The sequence below is a fragment of the Carlito syrichta genome, unplaced genomic scaffold (genome assembly GCF_000164805.1).
Source record: "Carlito syrichta isolate Samal-C Ts95f unplaced genomic scaffold, Tarsius_syrichta-2.0.1 Scaffold315494, whole genome shotgun sequence".
Taxonomy (NCBI): Eukaryota; Metazoa; Chordata; class Mammalia; order Primates; family Tarsiidae; genus Carlito; species Carlito syrichta.
This window is the reverse complement of record NW_007259590.1, coordinates 4,106-27,407: the sequence shown is the minus strand read 5'-3', so window position 1 is coordinate 27,407 and position 23,302 is coordinate 4,106. Positions and strand designations below refer to the sequence as shown.

At 36.6% G+C, this 23,302-nt stretch overlaps 1 protein-coding gene across 1 annotated transcript in view; it reads left to right on the top strand.

Moving 5' to 3' along the window:
• Positions 1-12,162, top strand: part of THSD7A (thrombospondin type 1 domain containing 7A) — a gene marked incomplete at its 3' end in the record, with an annotated part of 198,809 nt that extends 186,647 nt beyond the window's left edge. Inside the window, exons 12-13 of the mRNA XM_008072891.2 lie at positions 11,018-11,212; positions 11,899-12,162. Of these exons, the coding sequence (XP_008071082.2) occupies positions 11,018-11,212; positions 11,899-12,162 (459 nt within the window). The remainder of the gene's footprint in view (positions 1-11,017; positions 11,213-11,898) is intronic.
• Between the last annotated feature and the right edge of the window lie 11,140 nt (positions 12,163-23,302).

Here is a 23,302-nt window from a genome sequence, read left to right as displayed (position 1 = left end):
CTCCCTGTCTTCTCTAGTACATCAGACTTGCTAAATCCAATTACTCATTCAGCTGTGATTGTGTTTAGAAGTCTGTGTGGAAAAAAATGTGAGAGTCAGGAAAGGCTGAAGATATCCAAACTAGCCAGCTTATGTTTGTTAGGGATATGAGATCTCTGGTACTATAACCCAACAAGTAGGAGTTAAAGACTAAAACTGCAGAACCAATCATTTGAAGCTGAGGAGCTGAGGAAAGACTTAAAGGATAAGCTGGGCTTGACTTGTACTGTAATAGTAAAAGAAGGAAGAAAAGAATACAAAATAAGACCAATTCTAAGCTCAGTGTTTGAGGTAAGAAAAACAAAAACACTAAATGTATTCACAGAAAAGTGAGTAGATTGAAGCTGTAAAGACATGAGCTGGAGCCTGGGGTGATTTTTTGTGGAAGGCTATAAATGTCAGGATCAGTATTTTAGACCTTGTTCGATAAGTGGTATGAATAAGCACCTGATGAAAGCAGTGTTTTATCTGTCAGCGTGTAAGGAATAAATTAGAAAGATAAGATGCATGAGTCTGGATGCCAGCTAGGATGCTGTTTAGCAATGCAAGGTTGAAGTAATAGAAACCACAGTGGGTGGAAACAGGCAAAATAAATGGACATATGATAGAAGAAAATATTTTTAGGACTTAGTGGCAGACAATAGAAGGAGTGATAAAAATAAGAGCCAAAGTGTGATGCTTTAACACCAACATTGTTAGCTTAAGGATAGTCATATTGGCGAAAATGTTTGGGCCTCAAAGTAGAGCTAATTTTTGAAAATGGATTCTATATATTTCGTATTTGAGGCCATGGCAGGGTTAGCCAAATGGAGCTGTCCAAGTATGCATTGGAAATGTAGAAATGTAACTGCAGAGAGAACTCAGGAAGGCGGGTGAGAATGTGGGTAATGTATCCCTTGAGGAATTTGCTGAAGCCACAGGAAAAGCTGAGGTCTCTAAGATTTATAGTGCATTGTATATAGGAGTGAAAGTGATTATATTTTACCATTCATGGATTTCTTTTTTCTCTACAAATTTGCAACCTTATTAAGCATTTCTTTTAATTTAAAGAATTTAACTCAAATGCAATTAACTTTAAATTATTATGTCCTTACATTCTTATTTACGTAGAGTCATGTGAATCTAAATAAGATAGCCTGCTTTGCCCTTCTTTGATTCCAAAGATAGAAACGTTTATTGCATTGCTTTTATCAAACAATTTGCATCAGGAGTCTGTAAACTATGGTCTGTGAGCCAAAACCCGCTTTAATTATGTTTTTCCATAATTAAAGTTTTGTTGGAACATAGTCACAGCCATTTCTTTGTGTATTGCCTATGGCTGCTTTCATAATACAAGGCAAAGTTGAGTAATTGTGGCAGAAACACCCTATAAGTCACAAAGCCAAAAACTTTTTCTGTCTAGCCCTTTACAGAAAAAAATGTGCTGACCCTGATCTAAACTTGAAAACCATGTAATCAATGATGTAATCTCACCTTCTGATAGTACTGAATAGTCATTACCCAATAGGATCAGGAAATCCCTGGAGTTTATCTTGTCACTTGGGAAGAAGCAAACTCATTCAGGGGTAAGAATATAGGTAGGTCTTCTAATCAAGTAGCTGCAGTCTATTTTTTACATATGTCAAAACTATATGAAATTGTTTTCTGATCTGTTACTTTAGAATTGATTTAGAAGAAAACTTAAATATTCCTGAAAGTTTGAAAAGCACATAGGAATGATCATGTTTATTTATGACCCAATTCCTTTACATTTGAAAGAAAAAGTGAAATAATGGTGAAGCAATATTTTATATTAATCATTTCCAGAATCACCAATAATGCTTGCCCAATCATTTCTAAGCTGGATTAGCTACATACAGAATGTTTTCTTTAAGTTCATCAAGTGTTTGTGTAGAAACATTAGAAATCTTTTGTAAAATAAATAATTAAAACTTTCTGTTAATAACTATATTAGTCTTCCCTTGGACTGCTATAAAAACATACCATAAGGCTGGGCGCATTGGCTCATGGCTGTAATTTCAGCACTTTGGGAACCTAAGGCAGGAGGATCACTTGAGACCAGGATTTCAAGACCAGCCTGAGCAACATAGCAAGTCCTCATCTCTACAAAAAAAATTTTAAAAATTTAGCAAATGTGGTGGTATGCATCTGTTGTCCCAGCTGTTTGAGACCAGGAGTTCAAGACTGCAGTGAGATGTGATTGCACCACTGCAGCCCATTCTGGGTGACAAAGCAAGACCCTGTCTCAAAAATAAAAATAAAAATTACCATAGAGTAGGTGATTTAAATAACAGAAATTTATTTCTCACAGTTCTGGAGGCTGTGAAGTCTAAGATCAAGGTGCCTTGCTAATTTGGTTTTTGATGGAAGACTAGCTTCCTGACTTGCAAACAGTTGTCTTCTTGCTGTGACCTTAAATGACAGAGAGAGAAAGCAAGGAGAAAGGAGAGACAGAGATAGAGGGAGAGAGGAGAGAGAGTGCTACCAGTTTTATAATGGCATTAATCCCCCAATCCTGTCATGAGATGCCCACACGATGGCCTCATCTAAATCTAATTACCTTCCAAAGGCTACATTTCCAAATACCACCATCACATTGATGTTAAGCCTTAACATACAAATCTGGGGGAGACACAACTCAGTACATAGCAATAATGAAGGAGTAGCATTTTTTAAATAAAATTTCTATTTTAATGTACAGAGCTGTAATTTTGTTGATATTATGCTCTTTCAGAAAGCTGTGAAAACAGTAACTCCTGTCCCTAAAAGCCAACTCAAACTTTCTGAATATTATTCAGTATAACTCATTATTTCATAAAATAAATATTTAGTGAATTCATGCTACATATTTCATGTTGTCGCCATGGTACTAGGCTCAGCCTATTAAGAAAATAAAAATGTATTATAAATAGTTACAGTTAATTTCATGCAGCAGGAAATATACTATAGGAATACATGATTTGAGTTTCAAGGCATATTAACAACACATTAGTGATGTATATACACAGTAATCACTAAAGAATTGAGGGGAAGAAGCAGGTAATCCCTGATAGGCCATAATGAAAGAGAAACAGCATAGAAATATAGAATGACAAGCAAAAAGTCAAGAAGTAAAATCTTCGTGTTTGGAAACAACACATCAACCAGTTTGCCTAGGATTCCCAAGAGTGAGTTAGAGGCAAAAGGATAGATGGAATTTTTTAAATGGAAAATGAGAAATAGTGAAGGATTTTAGCAAGACTTCAGGCACTGTGAATGGCATATTCCGAAAATGTTATCTAAAGGCATAAGAACAAAAAAGAAAGAGGAGAAAGAGAGGTTTTTACAGAAGGAATTGACAGGATTTGGCAACTTTAAAACGTGAATCATTCTTAAATTTTATGTGGAAGTTTTAGAAGGCCTTGGAAATAAGCATTTTCCCTATAATATTGTCAAAAAAGAGAAATACAAATGACATGAAATATGTCCACATTCTATTGAATATTGAATACTTTATATATGCTTAATATGATAATAATACAGTTTATGTATACTTCACACTATTCAAGTCACTAGTTCTAATAGAACCTGTAATCTCCACTGTCTTTTCTCTCTGTGCATATTTCTGTAGTTCACATGGAACTTAGAAGGCTAAATTCTTGCTTGGTCAGCCATTGAATGTAGCCATAATAGCTATAGTTAGTTACCATTATATTCATTAGACATAAAACATATGACCATAATAAGACACTTTTGAATGGTTTGCTTATTGTTTTCTCTACAGTTGCCTTAAAAAGCAATGTCAATCAGTGCTGCTTAAAAATATATATATATATATATGGGCCAGGCTCAGTGGCTCAGCCTGTAATTCCAGCAGTTTGGGAGGCCAAGGAGGGTGGAGTGCCTGAGCCTGCGGGGTCCAGACCAGCCGGAACAACTTGACGAGAACTTATCTCTACCATAAATTAAAAAATTAGCTGGACATAGTAGCACACACCTGTGGTTCCTGTTACTTGGAGGGCTGAGGCAAAAGGATAGTCTGAGCCCAGCAGGTCAACACTGGGGTGGCCACTGGGGTGGCCTGGGTGACAGAGTCAGCCTGGGTGACAGAGTGGGACTCTTAACTAAAAAAAAAAAAAAAAAAAAAAGTATATGTTTTATGTCATTCCAGTGTTTATTTCCTTGTGATATGTTTATGCCAAGAGTCTGATACAAAATTTCAAAGAAACCAGACATGGTGGCTCATACCTGTAACTCCAGCACTTTGTGAGGCCAAGGTAGGCAGCTTGAGCTCAGGGATTTAAGAGCTGCCTGAGCAACATAGCGAAACCTCATCTCTCAAAAAAGAATCAAGAAATCAACTGGGCTTGATGGCACATGTCTGTAGTCCCAGCTACTCAGAATGCTGAGGTGGAAGGATTGTCTGAGCCCAGGAGGTTGAGGCTGCTGTGAGCCATGATCGTCATGATCTCTAGCCTGGGTGACAGAGTGGGACCCCAACTCAAAAAGAAAAGAAAAAGTTGCAAAGATTGAATCTAAGGATACCATATAAATGATTTCATTAGCCAGGCATGGTGCACATGCCTATGGTTCCAGCTACTTGGCAGGCTGGGGCAGAAGGAGGAGCTGAGCCCAGCATGTCAAGGCTTCAGTGGCCATGAGCGTGCCACTGCCTTCCAGCCTGGGCGACAGAGTGAGACTCCGGCTCAAAAACAAAAACAAACAAACAAAAAAATGATTTCAAATTTGCTTTTGTTCAGTCTCCATGTTGGTCTTCATGCTATCTCCCGCCAAGTGGACTCTCTGTAGATTTACTGGAACTAAGCTTAGCATCCCCCTGGGGTCAACCCTGTCTATCCTAATCCCCCAGCCCTCCTGTATTCTTGCCGACCAAGGGACATCCATTGTAGTATCACCCTGTCACTAAGATCTGACATCAGTCTCTTTAGGTGGAGGCCAACATAATTTGGATATGTTTTCATATCTAGACCACAAAAAAGAAAAATACTTTAATAACAGGCCTTGCACGAGAGGGGCCCTTCCCACCCTGAGAGTCCTCATCCTGTGTCACTTATTGGTTTAAAAGGTTATAAAAGTAAAGTCTAAAACATAAAAATTAAAAGAAAAAAGAAAGTTGTCATTCTCCCCCTATCAAAATTAAATCTAAATGATTTGTGGAATGTGAGATGTAAGAATTCAACTACATTTTATGCTGGGATATTTTTGCGAGCAAATGTGCTTAATTTAAATTTTTTGCTTAAATTAAGTGGCTTAATCTATGTTGATGGGTTTTACATCACCCTTTTCTTAAAACTCTGATCCAGTTTATTTTTTTTTAAAGATTATGTTTTAGTGGCATTATTGAGGTTAGGCTCATAACATCTGGGCTAATTTATCTAGGCAGTATATATTAATCTGTTAATTTTCAAAGAGAGTTCTGAGATAGAAAAGAATAGAAGTAGAAAAAAGAACTAGGTAGAAAAGAGAGAAGGAACTTGCTTTAAAAAATTTTGCATGGACATATTTTTTTTAAATCTTCTTTTGACTGATGTATTTATTAGTTATTGCCCAAGTTTTGCACTCTTCACATTTATAAATCATGATTTAAAACTTCTAGAATTATTCCATTTTAAAATGTTTATCTCTAATTGCCTGTGAATATTAGCATCCTAGTTGATTTGGAGATTTTGGTTTTGTTTTATATCTCTCTGAGAGAATTGCCATAAAATGCTCACTTGCATTTACCATTTTTAAAATACCTTTAAATAAGCTTAGTGCCATGCTGTGTCTATGATGGTTCTTGGAGGCTCCATGTGCCCCAATGCCTTCAGCTAACCCTTCCCATATCCCAACCGGATATCTAGTCTCAGCTACTCCTCTGGGAGCTGATTATTCTTTGCTAGTAAGTTCTTTTACTAGGATTTTCATGTATACTATGAGCATCAATGAGGATCGTTGGTAACTATTTAGGATCAATAAAAAAGAAATGTGTATTTCCTTCCATGGTGCCAGGGTGACATTCACAATTGATAATTAGACATGTAATTTGGCAACCAGTCAGTGAAAATCTCTTTTGCACAGCAAAAGACCAGGATCATTATATCCACCTAGTAAACAACTGAGCCCTCTTGCATTATTTATAGGTTTGGTCTTCTTTCTACACACAATTAGGTCTCTTGGTAACATTAAGTTTTTTCTTTTTCATTTCTACATGATTTATTCTCACTTTTGTCATTCTTTTCATGAAGCTATAGGAAAAATCCTTCATCCAATCACTCAACCAGCTGGACATGTTCTATCTCTAACATTACTCAGACACCAGTGCAGTGGGTTAAACCATGTTAATATTGCTCAATTTAATAAATAAGGTCTCAGAGCTCCTTGAACTCTTTGCTACATATAATCCAGCGGCTTTCACTGCACTAAAGCATTGATCCTATTCTGTTTCCTGTAATGAACTTCTGTGAGTACATTATAGATCTAGCAATTTGCTTCATTCTGACTATTCAAACAAAATGAGAACTCGGCCTTCCATGTGGAAGGGTAATTCGCTGGCCGATAGAACTCCCTCTTTTCATGTAAACTGAATAATAAGGACGTTTTATTCCTCTTAAAGAAAATGAAGATGAACAATTACATTCAGAATTCCATTTGATGGACCTCAGAGTGGCATCAGTGGCCTTCCATACACACGCTCACATATGCATGACATGCAGACCCGTCCTTTAGCTCAGCAGGGTTATCTATTTCCTTTTTATCTAAGAACCTTGATTATTTTTCTCTCTGAAACATAGCTTACAACCCAACTTACATGAAAACATTCTAGAATTGACTCTACTTATTCTACTTTTTAATCTTTTTATTTAAATTGATGGGGAATTTCAATGAATACTGGTAATGTAGTCATCATTCAATAAGTTTAAATGATGTTTAATGTGCTGCTATTCTTGGTCACCTGCCTCTCCCCACACACTTAAAAAGAATTTTGCTGCAGTATTTTAAAGCAACATCCAGGTAAGATGTATATCATCCATAAACATTTGAATATGTTTAGTATAGCAACAATATGATTATTATTACACCAAAGTTAACAATTCTTTCAGACCATCTAATATTCTTACTGTTTAATTTTCCTACATTTTCTCAAAAATGTCTGTGCACAATCATTAGTTCAAATTAAGGTGCAAAAAATTCTCCACATTGCCTTTGTTTAGTGTGTTTCTTGGGTCACTTTTAATCTAGCAGTTCTAGCTTCCTTTTTCATAGTATGTATTTGTTGAAGAAACCGACTTATTTATCTTGACAGCATTTCTTCAATATTGATTGGCTGAGCATACTTAACTTGACTTATATGTAACCCACAAATTAGTCACTTTGATTTTTCCCAGGCATTCAGCCTGCTGGGAGCAGCCTGTTCTTCGCTACTTAAATAAAAATTGTTGTCCTTTATATAATTTAAATAAAATAATGGACATAATCAACATAAGCTATAAAACTTTACTTTAAAATAATTTATTTTACTGATCTCACTGAGAAGTTTTCACCCCATAGGACAACATGATTTTTGGCCCATCTTGCTAACAAAGCTTCAGCTCTGAGAAGAATTTGCATAATCATTAGATATGAGACATACATGTTTCACCCATAAATACAGATACAATTATCTGGGTAGATGTAACTTTCTATGTCGGTAGGAAACACTTTTCTACAGTTCAAACTACCCAATTTTTAATGTCTTAGAAATTATTTTTAAGACTTATAAAGTTGCGAGACTAGATGGTTTCCTTTCCAAGCATTTATATTTTCCTCACCTTAATAGCAGGAAGTTCATTTCAGATTGCATTTCTGCATTTGAATTGTATGCTTCCTCTAAGTCAGACTACAAACAAGTTGAGATGTGTGATAAATTTTCAATATATTGTACAAACGGTGCTGTTGTTGCTTGCTTGGATAACATTGTATGAGCAATTTATTCCAAAAGTAGACTGTCTAAAATCTCAGATAAGGAGAGTGGAGTGCTAAGTGGGTTTCTGAGAATAGTTATGGGAATTCTACATCTTTTTTATTTGAAACTAACTGAAGTGCTTAAGATTTTATGTAGTGCAGATATATGGAGCTTCCAAATGATGTGAATAGCACAGGTCTGCACAAAATAAATTAAATTGTTTCTGGGATTGTATTGCTAGTAGTGTTGTTTTATTTTGTTTTTCTTTTTTTGTATCACTTAATGGGATTATAGTTGGAGCAATCCTGAAATAAAATTTGTAGGAAAGACTCTCAATAGAAAACACAAGACAATTTAATTTAATTTCTCAAAAGTCTTATTCTCGAGTCTGTTTCAAAGAACTTAACTTGGTTGAGTAGGCAAAAGTAGTCTCATTTCAAAGAACTCAAATGTAGTTTTGTAATTTTTAATTTTCCTGTAATTGTAAACAGCACAATACTCTTCACAGGTTAGGATTCTAATGTGGTCAAACATCTTATTTTCCAAACCCATCGTTTTTGAGGCTCCTATGTATCCTGATTAGTAAAAGTTCTTATGAATGTCTTCCTTATCAATCCTCCCTTTTGAGCACTCTTGGGGCGACTTTGCCCACAAGTCATTGGCACGTACTAAGTTAAAGTGTTTAAGGGGTCAATCCTGCTTCCAAATTGTATGTAGGTGTGGAGAGAACCGCAAAATCATATCAAGTCATTAGTATTCTGCATCATGGGGACTCCTCCTACACCACGGTACCAGTTGGTGTTCTTCTGAACTATATGGATACTCTCTTTGATCTATTCCATTTACAAGTTCCTATGATGCCCTCCCTTGAACTCCAAGTTTAAAGCTTTTTTAGTTCCTACTTCCTCAGCCACTGCTTCCCAAAGCTTCACATGGTGCCAGAGTGAGTGGCAGAGTCACTGGGTACCAAAAGACTTCTGTCTTGGACTATTTCTGTCTTGTATTATCTGCCAGAACCCTCCGTGTGCCTTGACTTCTCAAGCTAGTGGGTCCCAAACTTTAATGTGTATAAGGATCACCTGAGCAGCTTGAGAAAAGTGCATATTCCTTGACTTCATAAAAGAGATTTCATTTTGGAACTCTGGATGGGTCCCGGTATCTCCAAATTCAGTAGTGTTCCAGGTGTTTCTGACGTATGTGAAAATGCATTACCTACTAGAACGATGGTTCTCATGCAGCCTGCATATTTGAATCACTAGGGAACTCAGAAAAGCTACTAATGCCCAGGGTCCCCAACCTCAACCAAGGAAATCAGAGCATTTGAGCTTAACAAGGGCATAGGTATTTTCCAAAAGCTATGCAGGTGATTGCATTCTGCAGCCGGACATGAGAAACATGATCTTAGACCGTTTGGATAAACACAGAGTACCAGGCAACTTCTTGCCCAGGTGGTGAGATTCTCTTTGGGGCACTTAATCATCTTCTTTTCTGTCATTTGAGTCTTATGAAGGTCATCGCTCTTTACTCTCTTAAGATTTCACATATTTTTTTAAATTCAGGGACCCTCTACTTTTTTCACAAAAATTGGCCCTTCCAAAGTTGTGTATACTAAATTTTTTTTTTTAAATCTACAGTTAGGAAATAAAGGAGAACTTACCATATTTAAACAATTTAGGAGAACCTTTTATGTAACTCTTCCAGAGGCGGTTGTGTCAAGTTGTGTCCAACCACACAGAGAAAGTCTTCCCTTGCTAAAATTGTTAGTTACAGTCTTTTAAACACCCCGTTACACGGCCCTGTACTCCTAGGCATTAGGTTTTAGACACAGATCCAGAGAGTGTTGTCTAACCTGGGGTCCTCTGTGTCTACACTGCAATTTAGATTAAAAAAATGTCTGACTTTTTCACTTTGATTTCATGATGATGGAATGATAGAACCCTGAGCAGGGCATGAATCAGCAGCAGTTTCAGCCTAAACCATAAACCTGGAAAAAGCAAAAACATGTAAATCAATCTGGATGAGGCCATTTAAGGTAATTCAACAAAGACTAAACTTTAAGACCAAGGTTTAAAGATGCCATCTCCTTCCTCAGTTAATAAATGATTTGTAAACCAATAGGAGGGAAATTACAGAGAGAGAAAGAGGACCTTAAACACATTCTTTTTCTTTAAGACTTGTTACCTTAAGTAAATTGTATATCTATGTTCAATAAGTAATAATATTATTTGTTTTAAATAAGTCAATAAAACAATATTTCAGGAGAACTAAAATTACTTGACTAATTAGAAAGCTTATATTAAATTGTGGAAGTGCTAATAATAATATACATTAAGATTATTAAAAGTTTCCATTTTGATTTTTAAATTCAGGGTTGATGTTTGTGCAAGTGGAAAAATTATAGGCAGAAAGGTGGAGGACTTTGACACCTCCCTGTCCATTAACCACTCCAAAGTCATCCTAATAAACTTACAATGTAATTTTTAAAAACACCCTTTCTATGGCCATGCAGTTTCAAGATGAGTTCCATACCCATCCCCTCCCAACCCCAACCTATAACCAAGTTGCTGCCACTAAGAAGGATTCCTACCTAAATAGTCTAGCATTTCCAACTACAAAAAACAATATTAGAGGTACTTGGTATTTCCTAGCACCTCTGAACATTCTATGTTCAGTGTAAATGATTATCAGAACCCATGTGTGATTAATTTGTCTCCCAAAAATTTCATTTTTAAATATAACCCCCATGTGACGTGAATTGAAATCCTTCATATATTTAATAGAAACTTCTAAATGCTAAGAGTATGTGGGTGCATAGGTGTGTGTGCTTTCCTGTGCCACAAAAACCACTGAGGTTAATATATTATTTTAAAAACCTGTAAGACCAATCAAATATCTACTGTAATTATTAGGAATACTCCTACCAGATCTCAACTGTAAATAAGGAATAGCAAGAAGATTTCTCTGACTGCCTCAGCAAATGTTAGGCTAACTTCTAAATTATGGAGTAACGAGAACTTTGAATTTGTTATAAACAGCTTTATGCTTTTCTTTTAGCCATTACTTGTCGCAAACAAGATGGAGGACAGGCTGGCATCCATGAGTGTCTCCAGTATGCGGGCCCTGTGCCAGCCCTCACCCAAGCATGCCAGATCCCCTGCCAGGATGACTGTCAGTTGACCAGCTGGTCCAAATTTTCTTCATGCAATGGAGACTGTGGTGCTGTTAGGACCAGAAAGCGCACTATTGTTGGTAAGAATAATTGGGGCTCCAAAGCCAGTGCTTTTGTCAAGGTAGAAAAACACAATACAATTCAGGCCAAGAGAGTTCTGAAAGTGTATTTGAAAAATGTGGGGATATGCCTTATTGTTGCTATACTTTGTACCTAAAATGTCAGTGAGTCCTAGTCTCATCTTCTAATTATAACCCTATCTAATGATACTATCTTTTTGGAATTAGCAAAGGATGTATGTGGTCCAATGCAGTGTCTCCCTTGTGCATGTGTGCTCTGCTCTCCTCTCTCTCTCTCTCTCTCTCTCTCTCTCTCTCTCTATATATATATATATATATATATATATTATAAAGAGGGGGTTTATCCATTTACCTCAGACTCCACAGTCAGTGAAAACACATGATCATTTTTGAGGATTTTAGTCTTTTTGAAGAGCATGAAATTTAACACAACCGTTAATTCCTTATGCAAAATGGACTATTTTTAAACCCCTCAAAATTGCAAATTTTAAAATGCAAGGCACCCAATACCAATAAGAGCCCATATAGAAAACTCTGGGGTGGGACAATAAGGTTTAGGTATAGGCTACTGTTAAACGTGGTTTAAAATGTAGGAAAAAAGCATAGGAAAGTTGAAAAGTTAGGAATGCTTAAAATTAATAATGGTATTTTCTAACATAAGTTGTCTGGTGGTTTCTCTTCCACAGGAAAAAGTAAAAAGAAGGAAAAATGTAAAAATTCCCATTTGTACCCCCTGATTGAGACACAGTATTGTCCTTGTGACAAATATAACGCACAGCCTGTGGGGAACTGGTCTGACTGTATTTTACCAGAGGGAAAAGTAGAAGTGTTACTGGGCATGAAAGTCCAAGGAGACATCAAGGAGTGCGGACAAGGATACCGTTACCAAGCAATGGCGTGCTACGATCAAAATGGCAGGCTCGTGGAAACGTCCAGGTGTAACAGCCATGGTAATCCAATTTTTCTTCAGTGTTATATATTTGCTCTTTTGGGACTGCAGGTAAAATGCACACATCGTAGTGGAAGGAAGGGAAGGTTTACAGAAGTGTGTTCTATATTAAGCACCAGGGAGCATCACACTATACATGTGTTGTTGGTGTGTAGCTGGACATGTGATGGCATTGCCTCATTGTCTAGAAGCTGGCAATTAAGTCTCAAAGTTGGTAACAGAAAGCCTCCTGGTATCCACATCCATAAAAGGCTAGGTAAAAATGGTGCCAGAAATTCCCCCAAGAGTTTATCAAGAACCTGCTCCCTCAATAAACCCAGCAATCCCCAACAAGTCTGTGGTACAGAAAGGGGGAGGGAGGAGGAGATGAAATTGACTTCAGTTTGCAATTAAAGTTTTAAACTAGACAGACTTTTAACAACCAAACTAACAAGCTTTGCAGTGTGCCCCAAATGTCAAGTGATAGCGAGGTGGAAACTAGTAATTGGTGCAAACATAAACATCTGTTTATTCGCCATTGAGTTGAGATTGGAAAGAAACAAAAACAAAAAACATAAAAATGCACATACTCCTAGGAAACCGTGCCCCCTTTCATTTTCTAAACTAAAAGAGAAAGCTAAAATGCAGTGATAATATTTGAGTTGCTGTAGTTTGTGAACAGTGGCCATCTTAGATCTGAGTATTTACTGATTCTTTAGCTTTTAATCTTAATATAGGCAGCATTAAGCAATATTTCCCCATTATTCTTTCATTTTAATACATCTATCTTTTTATAATGGAGTGAGATCAGTTTTACAGAGTGTCAGCCTGAATCATAGATTTACAAACACTCTAACCTTCTTGATGGAAGTGATCAAAGAAGAATGAGTCAAATTGCTGGGAGCGAGGTACGTGGCAGTTACCCTCCAACCTTGCAGAAATTACTTCTGCTATTGGAACTGTGCTGCCCAGCTTTTTTATATAGTTCAGAAAACAATAAGCAAACCATCTCACATTTATAAACCATCAATGTATGATGGTGACACATTTATTGAGTGATATGTAAAGAAATGGTAAATGTTTGAGGTGATGGACAGCCCAGGGACCCTGATTTGATCATTACATTTAGTGTTCCTGTATCAAAATATGACATGTACCCCATAAATATGAAAAAAATTATTATCCTAACCATCTTTAAGTATGTTGTTCAATATTGTTAAGTATATTCACATGGCTGGGCACTCAATCACCAAATCCTTTTTTAAAAATAAATTTTATTGTGTATATTTAGGGTAAAAACAAAAACAAATCTGATGATATGAAGCCCAGATACAAGTATTTTTTCAGGCTAATATATCTCTATTGCTAAACTGAAGACTGTCCTATGCACTTTGAACAGTAACTATAAAAGAAAAGAGAGTATAATATTTATAATAGGTGTACTTTGAGAAACAACTCTAAGGGCAGCTGAATATTTTATTCTTTGTATCAAATAACATAGGTGATATAAAATTAGATACCAAGAAAAACGTAAATGCACTTTCTATTTTGAGATAATAATGTAGACAATCATAATTAACCACCAAAATGTAAAATTGAAGATCACTTTAAAAATATGCTTATTTGCGAATGCAGCATCTAAATGTTTGCTCACATTTGACTTGTTATGCATAGTGAATCACTAAGATAATCAGTTGTTTTTAACATTACCTGTGAGCTCCCAGAATAACTTTCATATATTCTCACTTTTACCCTGATCTGTTAATTAGATGCATAAGAGCTTCAGTAAGTCACTTTGCAGTCAATCTTATTTTTAGAAAAAAAATCTTTAAAAATATTCTGTGACACTCACAAAAATGTTTGATCACTTTGAAAAAGTAAAAGAACAAAAATGATTGAAATTGGCCAAAGACAGTATACTTCTTACTAACACATTGTCAATGCTCAGCATGACCAATCAGTACTGTATTCTAGAAAAAGGCACATGCAGGAAAAAACATGAGTTCATGATGACATTGAACTTCATGAAGATTGTAGAAGGATCGAAGAAAGATCCTTAACTAAGAGAACTGTTCCAGTTTATTTCTGTATGAACTGCATCATTCCTGGCTCTTTCAATGTCATGAGCTATTATGGGATATCATGAATCTATCATGGGATAGTTCAGTGTTTACTAACATCTTACTCAAAGTAAAGTCTGGGGAAATTGAATCTCTATTGCCTGATTCCTTTCGAAATTACTACTTTGCTTAAATATGTTCTTTAAATTCTAATGGTGTTTATGGAACATAAGCGTTCCCTAAATTGCAACCTGTGACAACTGCTTTCTCTCAGCTGAATCCACTTTCTTGCTGGATGGTTTTTAAGTAGTTTTGGAGAAAAAAGTCTTTTTCTGCATTTAGTATAAACATAAAGTTGATCCCCGTGTGTGTACAACACAATGACTAATTCTCTATTCAATAGTGGCCTTAGGGCATTTGTGTTTAAACATTGTTGTTTATCAGTGGATCAGGCTATCAGTTATGATATTGATAAAACAGTCTGACTTTCACCAGTTTAATTATATTATTTTAGACTCTTTCCCATGTGGTTACTTTTTTTTTTTTTTTTTTTTAGTGCCTTAAACTTAGGGCACAATTTCATTATTTTTTAACTTCCTCATAGTAATAGGCTGTGTGCTGAAAAGTGAGATAACTATATTGCTAAAATCAGATTTTGGGAACCACATAAATGTTCATCCATCCTGATGCATGGTATTAAATATGCCACTGCGTAAGGTTTGATATATAAACATTGTTTGGCATTTATCTGTTCTATAATCATAATAAAAATCATTTATGTTTACTTTTGGTGGGAAATCTTGGACAATGTCACTGTGTTAAGAGATTTTAAATCACTCAAAACAAATCACACATTTTTAATTTACAACTAGAGTCCTCTAAGATCTTGCTTGATTGGTTTATAAGAAAAGTATTGAGTGCCTAACCACTCCATATTAGGTACTTGAAAATTTCACAAAACCAGGGGTAGAACTTTTGAAACTTTAAAAAATCATATCATCTAACCTAAATATTTTAAAGAATTTTAGTGGTAACCTGACTGTGTCAGTCACATGTATACAAGATTTACATTTAAATATAAAAGATAGAAATTTCTTGTGCCGCCCCTAAACCTGACCCAGTACTCTCAAATTCCCGTATCCTGGTCTACGTTTTGTATTTCTAAAGCATGTATCATTCTAGAACATACTATGTAATTTATTTATTATGTTTGTTATTTATGCTTTATCTCCCATGCAAGAATGGAGATTGAGTAGGATATTTTAGATCATTTTATTTAGCGATGTCTCCTAAGTGCCTAAAACAGTAGGTGCTCAATAAAATTTATAGAATAAATGAAAGAAAAGCTGGAGATAATTTTTTTTTTATATAAAGTTATGGGAGACTGAGGTGGAAAGATTGCCTAAGCCCAGCAGATCAAGGCAGCGGTAGCCATGATTGGGCCACTGCACTTCAGCCTGGGAGACAGAGTGAGACTCCAACTCAAAAATCAAAATAAAAAAGAGTTGTACCCTACTGGGATTACAGTTCACACACGGTCAGGCTGAGGTACTTTGTTTTTTCCAGACAGTGTCCTTCTCTCTATGTCACATTTCTGGAAAATAATCAGATCATTCAGAATAACTAAGATCTTTAGAAAAAAATAAGAGCTACATATGCTACAAACTTTCTATGTGACATTGATCAAGTATTCATGTTTCTACCAACTAGACAGGAAGAGAAATAATAGTTACACACCCATTCCATGCAATTAGGTATGTAATATTAATATTGGAAAGTCTCTTTTGTTGCCATTTAAAGCTTCCTGTTCTGAGTTGGCTGTTTGTATAAAACTGGATTTGGACAACAGGTTTATGGAACGTAAGCGTTCCATGAACCACTTGGCTCATGTTAGTAATTGTGACAACTTGCATTTTCCATGTTTACAAGTGTTTTTGTTTTTGTTTTTGTTTTAGAGATGTGGGGTACAATTCAGGGTTAGGTATACAAATATGCAGGTACCCTTGTTAGTGAGGTGTGCCCCTCCCTTCCCTGGCAGTTTCCCTCAACTGCCAATCCCACCCCCACTCCCCTGGCAGTTTCCCATTACTGCCAATCCCTTTCTTATAGTATTTTGATAATTGTTCAAGGTCCGTTTTTGAGTACTCTGTTCTTTGTTTCCGTGATATATCACTGAGTATGATAGACTCTAAATCCATCCAAGTTACTGTGAAGTCCGTATGTTTGTCCTTCTTTATGGCTGCATAATATTCCATTGTGTATATGTTTCACATTTTTTTTATCCAGTCCAGTTTCGATGGGCACCATGGTTGGTTCTATGTTTTTGCCATATGAATAGAGCTGCAACAAACAAGTTTAATTGGGAATTTTGGTTATTTATTTAACTCTCTTTGCTTCTACTCACCCTTCCTTGAGAAAAAAAAAAAGCAAGAAATAGCATTTCTATTTGACTTTGAAAGTGATATTTGGAAGGGTTACCCCAAAGGTGAATTAGGTAAAGTGTAAACAAACTAGATATTTGGGTCTTAGGAGCTATGTAATTCTTTCCAGACACTTCTCTTCAATCTTTACCCTCAGGAAATTTATCTTTGCTATTTCACGTAGAAAGTTTAAGCTGTAATGCACTATCAATAAATATTCTAAAACTAAACTCAGTTATAATTGTGATGCTTCATTATCTGTTAATAATAAGTTAGCAGAGAGACTTATTTGACAATTTTTATTCCAGAGCCCACGTTGTTTAATATGCATAGCTCTCTGTCACCTGAAAGTAAAATATTGGGACTGATACTTAGCAAATACCTGTCAACATGAAGAGACCATGAGAAAACTCAAGTATCAGCTATTAGGTTAAATAATTTGTCACCAAATGTTTTCTTTAAGGGCCCAATAAAAATAGTTCAAGTGTTGTGGGCCAAAAGGTCTCTGTTGCAACTACTCAACCCTACAGTTAGAGACTGAAAACCATCATAGACAATATGTGAGCAAATGGGCATGACTGTGTTCCAGTAAAACTTTATCTACAAAAACAGCTGGCCACCTGGGCCATATTGGCACCCAGGATCTAAACCCTTGTGACTCAAAAGGTGATTGACAGACCAGCAGCAGGAGCATCACCAGGAAACTGCTGGAAATGCAGAAACTCAGCCCCCATGTCCTAGTCCCACCAAGTCATAATCTGCATTTTGACCAGATCCCCAGGGGTTCTACGGCACATTGCAAGTCTGAGGACCATTGCACTTGATCATGCAGACACTCACAGTCTAAGAGTTAGTAGGAATGATGAGTTTGGACCCAAGAGGGAACCGCTTGTGGCTATTTCTTCCTCTGGAACCTCAGGGTGATGCCCCATTGTGCAAAACAATATGCACCTCTGTGTGACAGTTCACTTGATTACCAGTTGTGGGGAAGAGAGCATCTAGAAACATCATATTGATAAGGATGGATCTTCAAATGGTGGAATTCTGTTTAGGAACAATTTTTAAAACATAATGAGTCCATAGGACCTTCTTTGGAAAGTATGTTAAAATTTAAGGATTACCCTAAGGAAAATGCTGAGCTTTGCTACAGGGGCATGGTTATAGGAAAAATATGAGATCGTTCCCTTCTTTGTAATGAAAGATTGCATAGATATATTGTACAGACATACCCTGGAGATATTACATGTCCAGTTTCAAATGTCATGATAAAGCAAATATCTCAATAAAGTGAGTCACACGAATGTTTTGCTTTCCCAGTACATACAAAGGTTATGTTTACAGTATACTGTAGTCTATTAAGTGTGCAATGGCATTATGTCACAAAAATATACATACCCTATTCTAAAAATACTTTATTGTGAAAAAAGTTTAACAATCATATGCGCCTTCAGAGAATCATCATCTTTTTGCGGGTGGAGTGTCTTGCCTCAATGTTGATGGCTGCTAACTTATCTGCATGGTGGCTGCTGGAGGCTGGGATAACCATGACAATTTCTCACAATAAGACAACAAGGAAGTTTGCCACATTCAGGGACTCTTCCTTTCACTGAAGATTTCCCTGTTGCATGTGATGCTGTTTGATAGCATTTTACCCACAGTAGAACTTCTTTCAAAATTGGACTCAATCTTCTGAAGCCTGCTTTATAAACTAAGTTTATGTAATGTTCTAAATTTCTTGTTATTTCAACAATTGTCACAGCATCTTTACCAGGAGCAGATTTCATCTCAAGAAACCACATTTCCTTGCTCATCCATAAGAACAATTTCTCATCTGTTTAAGATTTATCATGAGATTGAAGCAATTTCATCACACTTTCAGGCTCCACTTCTGATTCTAACTCTCTTGCTGTTTCCACCACATCTACAGTTACTTCTGCCACTGAAGTCTTGAACCTCTCTAAGCCATCTATGAAGGCCAGAATTAACTTCTTCCAAACTCCTGTTAATTTTGGCTTCTCCTAAATCAGAGATGTCCTTAATGGCATCTAAAATGGTGAATCCATTTCCAGAAGGTTTTCAATTTACTTTGCCCAGATCCATCAGCGGAATCAATATCTAGGACAGTTATAGCCTTATGATGTATTTGTTTAATAATTAGACTTGAAAATCATAATGACTGTGTGACAATGAGTTTACTGTGTGACATGCAGCTTACTTGTGTAGTTAATCCTTACTTGTGTGCCCCACATCTTTATAATAAAATAAAATTTAGTAAAAATAAATAAAATAGATATAATTAGAAAAAAAACTACATTTTGACTCTAAAAAGACAGAAGCATTTCTGAGGGATTCACTGGTAAAAGCCAATAGTAAATTTCCTTATGTAAAACTTGTATGATATAAAAAAGTAACTGTTTGATCCATGGGCTGCATTATGGATGTTGTCTTAACAGGAATGAAAACAATATTATCTCCTTGTATATCTCTATCAGAGCTCTTGGGCAACCAGATACACTGTCAGTGAGCAGTAACACTTTGAAAAGAATCTTTTTTTTATATATACAGTAGGTCTCAACAGTGGGCTTAAAATATTTAAACTATGTGATAAACAGAAGTGCTGTCATCTGTGTTTTTTGTTCCATTGGTTGAGTACAGGTTAAAGTAGATTTGGTGTAAACCTTAAGGGCCATAGGATCTTCTGAATGGTAAAGGAGCATTGGCTTCAACTTAAAATCACGAGTTGTATTAGCCCTTAACAAGTGAGTTAGTCAGCCCTTTGAAGCTTTGAAGCCCGGCATTGACTTCTCCTCTCTAGCTATGAATGTCCTAGATGGCATCTTCTTCCAGCAGGATGTTTCTTCTATATAGAAAATGTGTTGTTTAGTGCAGTCACTTTCATCATTTATCTTAACTAGATCTTCTAGATAACATACTGCAGTTTCTACATCAGCACTTGCTTGCTTCACCTTGCACTTGTAGAGACAACTTCTTCCCTTAAATCTAAAACCAACTGGCTTCCAACTTTTCTTCCGCAGTTTCCTTACCTCTCTCAGCCCTCATAGAATTGAAGAAGAGTTAGGATCCTGCTCTGAATTAGTCTTTGGCGTAAGGGAATGTCGTGACTGGTTTGATCTTCTATCCAGACCACTAAAACTTTCTCTGTTTCAGCAGTAAGGCTGTTAGCTTTCTTATCATCTGTGCGTTCTGGGCAGTAGCACTTTTAATTTCCTTCAAGGACTTTTCCTTTGCATTCACAACTTGGCATCCCAAAAGAATTACAATTATAATATCAAATATCACTGATTACATATCCCTATAAGAGATGTAAATAATAATTAAAAGGTTGGAAATATTGTTAGAATTACCAAAAATGTGACACAGAGATGCCAAGTGAGCACACGCTGTTGGGAAAATGGTGCTGATAGACTTACTCAGGCAGGGTTGCTATGACCCTGCAATTTGTAAAAATGCAATATCTGCAAAGCACAGTAGGGCAAAGTTCAGTTAAAAAAAAAAGGTATGCCTGTAAAGTAATCTAACATACTTACATTGTTTCTTTATCAGGTTTTATTACTCCATGCAATGCATTGGGTATTAAGTGCTTAATGAACAATTGGTAGTGAGCACCATAAGAAACAAAGCCTAATTCAGATTTGTCCTTTGAAAATAGTCATGTTTTCATTGAAGGAACTCCATACTAATTGAACTTTAATTACTTCACATTTTACAGATACATTTTAAAAAGTATTTTATTATAACCCTTTTCATGTGTGAAAAGAAAATTCTTAAAATCATAGGCCAGTCTTGGTGGCTCAGCCTGTAATCCCAGCACTTTGGGAGGCTGAGGCAAGTGGATTGCCTGAACCCACTGATTCGAGACCAGCCCAAGTAACTTGGCAAGACCTTGTCTCTACAGTAAATCAAAATTAGCTGGACATGATAGTGCACACCTGTAGTTCTGGCTACTTGGAAGGCTGAGGCAGAAGGATCACCAGAGCCCATCAGGTCAATGCTGGGGTGACCGTGAGCGTGCCACTGCACTCCAGCCTGAGTGATGGAATGAGACTCCAATTCAAAAAAAAATCATAAAAAGAACATAAATTAATTTATCTGCCTAAATAGCATGATATATCTATCAAAGAATTTAGAGAGAAAAATATTTTTTCAATTCAGATAGAGAAATGAGAGAGCTATGGGCTTATTTACTTCCCTGTTGATAAGCAAAATACAATATTATATTAATGTACTGGGTACATTTTTCTTTGTGATACTAAAATTATCAGGATTTTGTGCTGCCACATAAACATGGCATTCAGGTAGCCATGATACTTTTTTTTGTAGGTCACATTATATTCTTTTAATTCTTTTAACAGTGGATACAATTAAATAGTTCAGAGGCTTGACACAGTGACTCACACCTGAAATCCCAGCACTTTGGGAGGCAAAGGCAGGAGGACTGCTTGAGCCTGGGAGTTCAAGACCAGCCTCATATAAAGTTAGCTGGGCATAGAGGCATGTACCTGTATTCACAGCTACTCCAGAGGCTGAGGTAGGAGGATTGCTTGAACCCAGGAGTTTGAGACTGCAGTGAGCCATGATTGTGTCACTGCACTCCAGCTTCAGCAACAAACTAAAAGCCCCAACTAAAAAATAATAATAATAAATAGTTCAAAATCGCTTGCCTAATGCCTTGTGAATATAAAATTAAATTCTCCTTAACATTAATTTTAAAAGATAATGAGGTGCCTCCTGAGCACAGTAGGTAGCACATCAGTCTCATAAATGATAATGATTGGTACTGACCTCCATGTTTTTTCTCCTTGCCTACTATGCTCGTGGATAGTGTTAACAGAGGATCTTGTGGACTCTAATGAATGGATTAAGCAATTGCTTTTGCAAACATCTGCAGTCTTCAAAATGTGCCCATTAGGGTCTGATATTTTGTAAAACTTTTTGCTAGCACCTGAAGTTACTCTTTAAAAAAATTGCTTCAGCCAGGCTCTGTGGCTCAGCCTGTAATCCTGCACCTTTGGGAAGCTGAGGTGAGTGGATTGCCTGAGCCCGCGGGTTCGAGACCCGCCTGGGCAGCGAGACTTCATCTCTACAATTAATCAAAAATCAGCTGGGCGTGGTAGCACACGCCTGTAATTCCGGCTACTCGGAAGGCTGAGGCGGAAGGATCGCTGGAGCCCAGTGGGTAGAGGCTGCGATGGATGAGAGCAGCCACTGCACTCCAGTCTGGGTGATGGAGTGAAACTCCAACTCAAAAAAAATAAAAATAAAAATTGCTTCATAGTTATTTGCACCACGGCACTAATTATTAAAATAAAACAAGGACTCTACAACTTTCACAAATAAAGCAAAACCTTTTAATAGAATATTGCACATCACAAATATGTGTGTGGCATATGTAATAACCCTGTGTTGCGACATTTAGCATTATTGTCCAATAGCCCGGGCAGTCTCCATCCTTTATTCCACCAGCTTCTCCCAGTTCTAATAGAGATGATTTCTAAGCAGGTGTCATGTTTCAGTGCCCATCAATGGCTACTACAAGGAACTGGAAATACCAAATCCTGTCATGCTAGTCAGGCACTCATGTACACCTACTCCAGGTGGGGTTGTTTTCTATTAGAATTTGTGGGAACAGGAAAGAATCATCATCAAAACCTTGAAAAGGAATACATCCCAGATGAAGTTTTTAAAATTAATATAGTATCCAATTTATAAAGAAACTTTAAGAGTCTGTACTTTTAAGTCATGGTGTGGAACCTACATCTGATAAAAAATAATTATGAATATAGGTTGAGTAGATTCTGAGGATAATCTACATGACTTCTCAACCGTAAAGTGCCTGAAATGTATGACATTTTGTAGTGGAATTCTACCAAAGATTATATAGGTTTACTATTAGAGCTTAATTAGAAATAAAATTGAATGAGAAATTATTCTTTATCATAGTGAATACTCTTATTTGAGGAAGAACATGCTTAATTAAACCAGGCAGAAAGGGCAATAAATAAAATCATGTAAACAGCCTGAAATGGAGTCCTAATTTCTCTGAAGAGCTTTTTCAGTTGGAGAATTTATTTAATGTCTAATTTATTTCAGAATTTCAATGTCTCATTTGATGACATTGGCACAGCTAGTATTGCTTTTGCTGTTATACTTCACAACTGGGATCTTTTTTCTTTCAAATGTAAAAGAGAGGAGGAGGTGAGGGACAGACTTTTCCTGAGGTAACTAGCTGCAAGTTTAAAGAGCCAGGGAAAGTAGGAAAGGGTACAGTTAGAAAGCAATTGCCTAGGGTCAGATTTAAATGAGGTGTGAAGGCCAGCACTAGGCTCATGCGGGCTCCCAGAGGGAAGTGAGGAGGGAGAAACTGGTGGGAAATCTTCCTACACCTACCACTTGTGTCAAGTGTGATGGGATAGCCTCTGCCAGTATCATTTAGTTTTGTGTGTTCATGTCCCTGACACCTCAGCTCATCTACTACTTAATAACATGGTTTTCAAACTGGGTTCCCCAGGGCCCCTCAGGTCAGACTGTCAAACATGGCCTCCAACATATTCTGTGCACCTATTTGGCTTTCCTTTCAGTTTTTTTTTTTTTTTAGGAAGAAAGTGTTTCGCTGCTTAAAATACATTTAACCGCCAGAGCAATGCACTATTTACAATAAAAT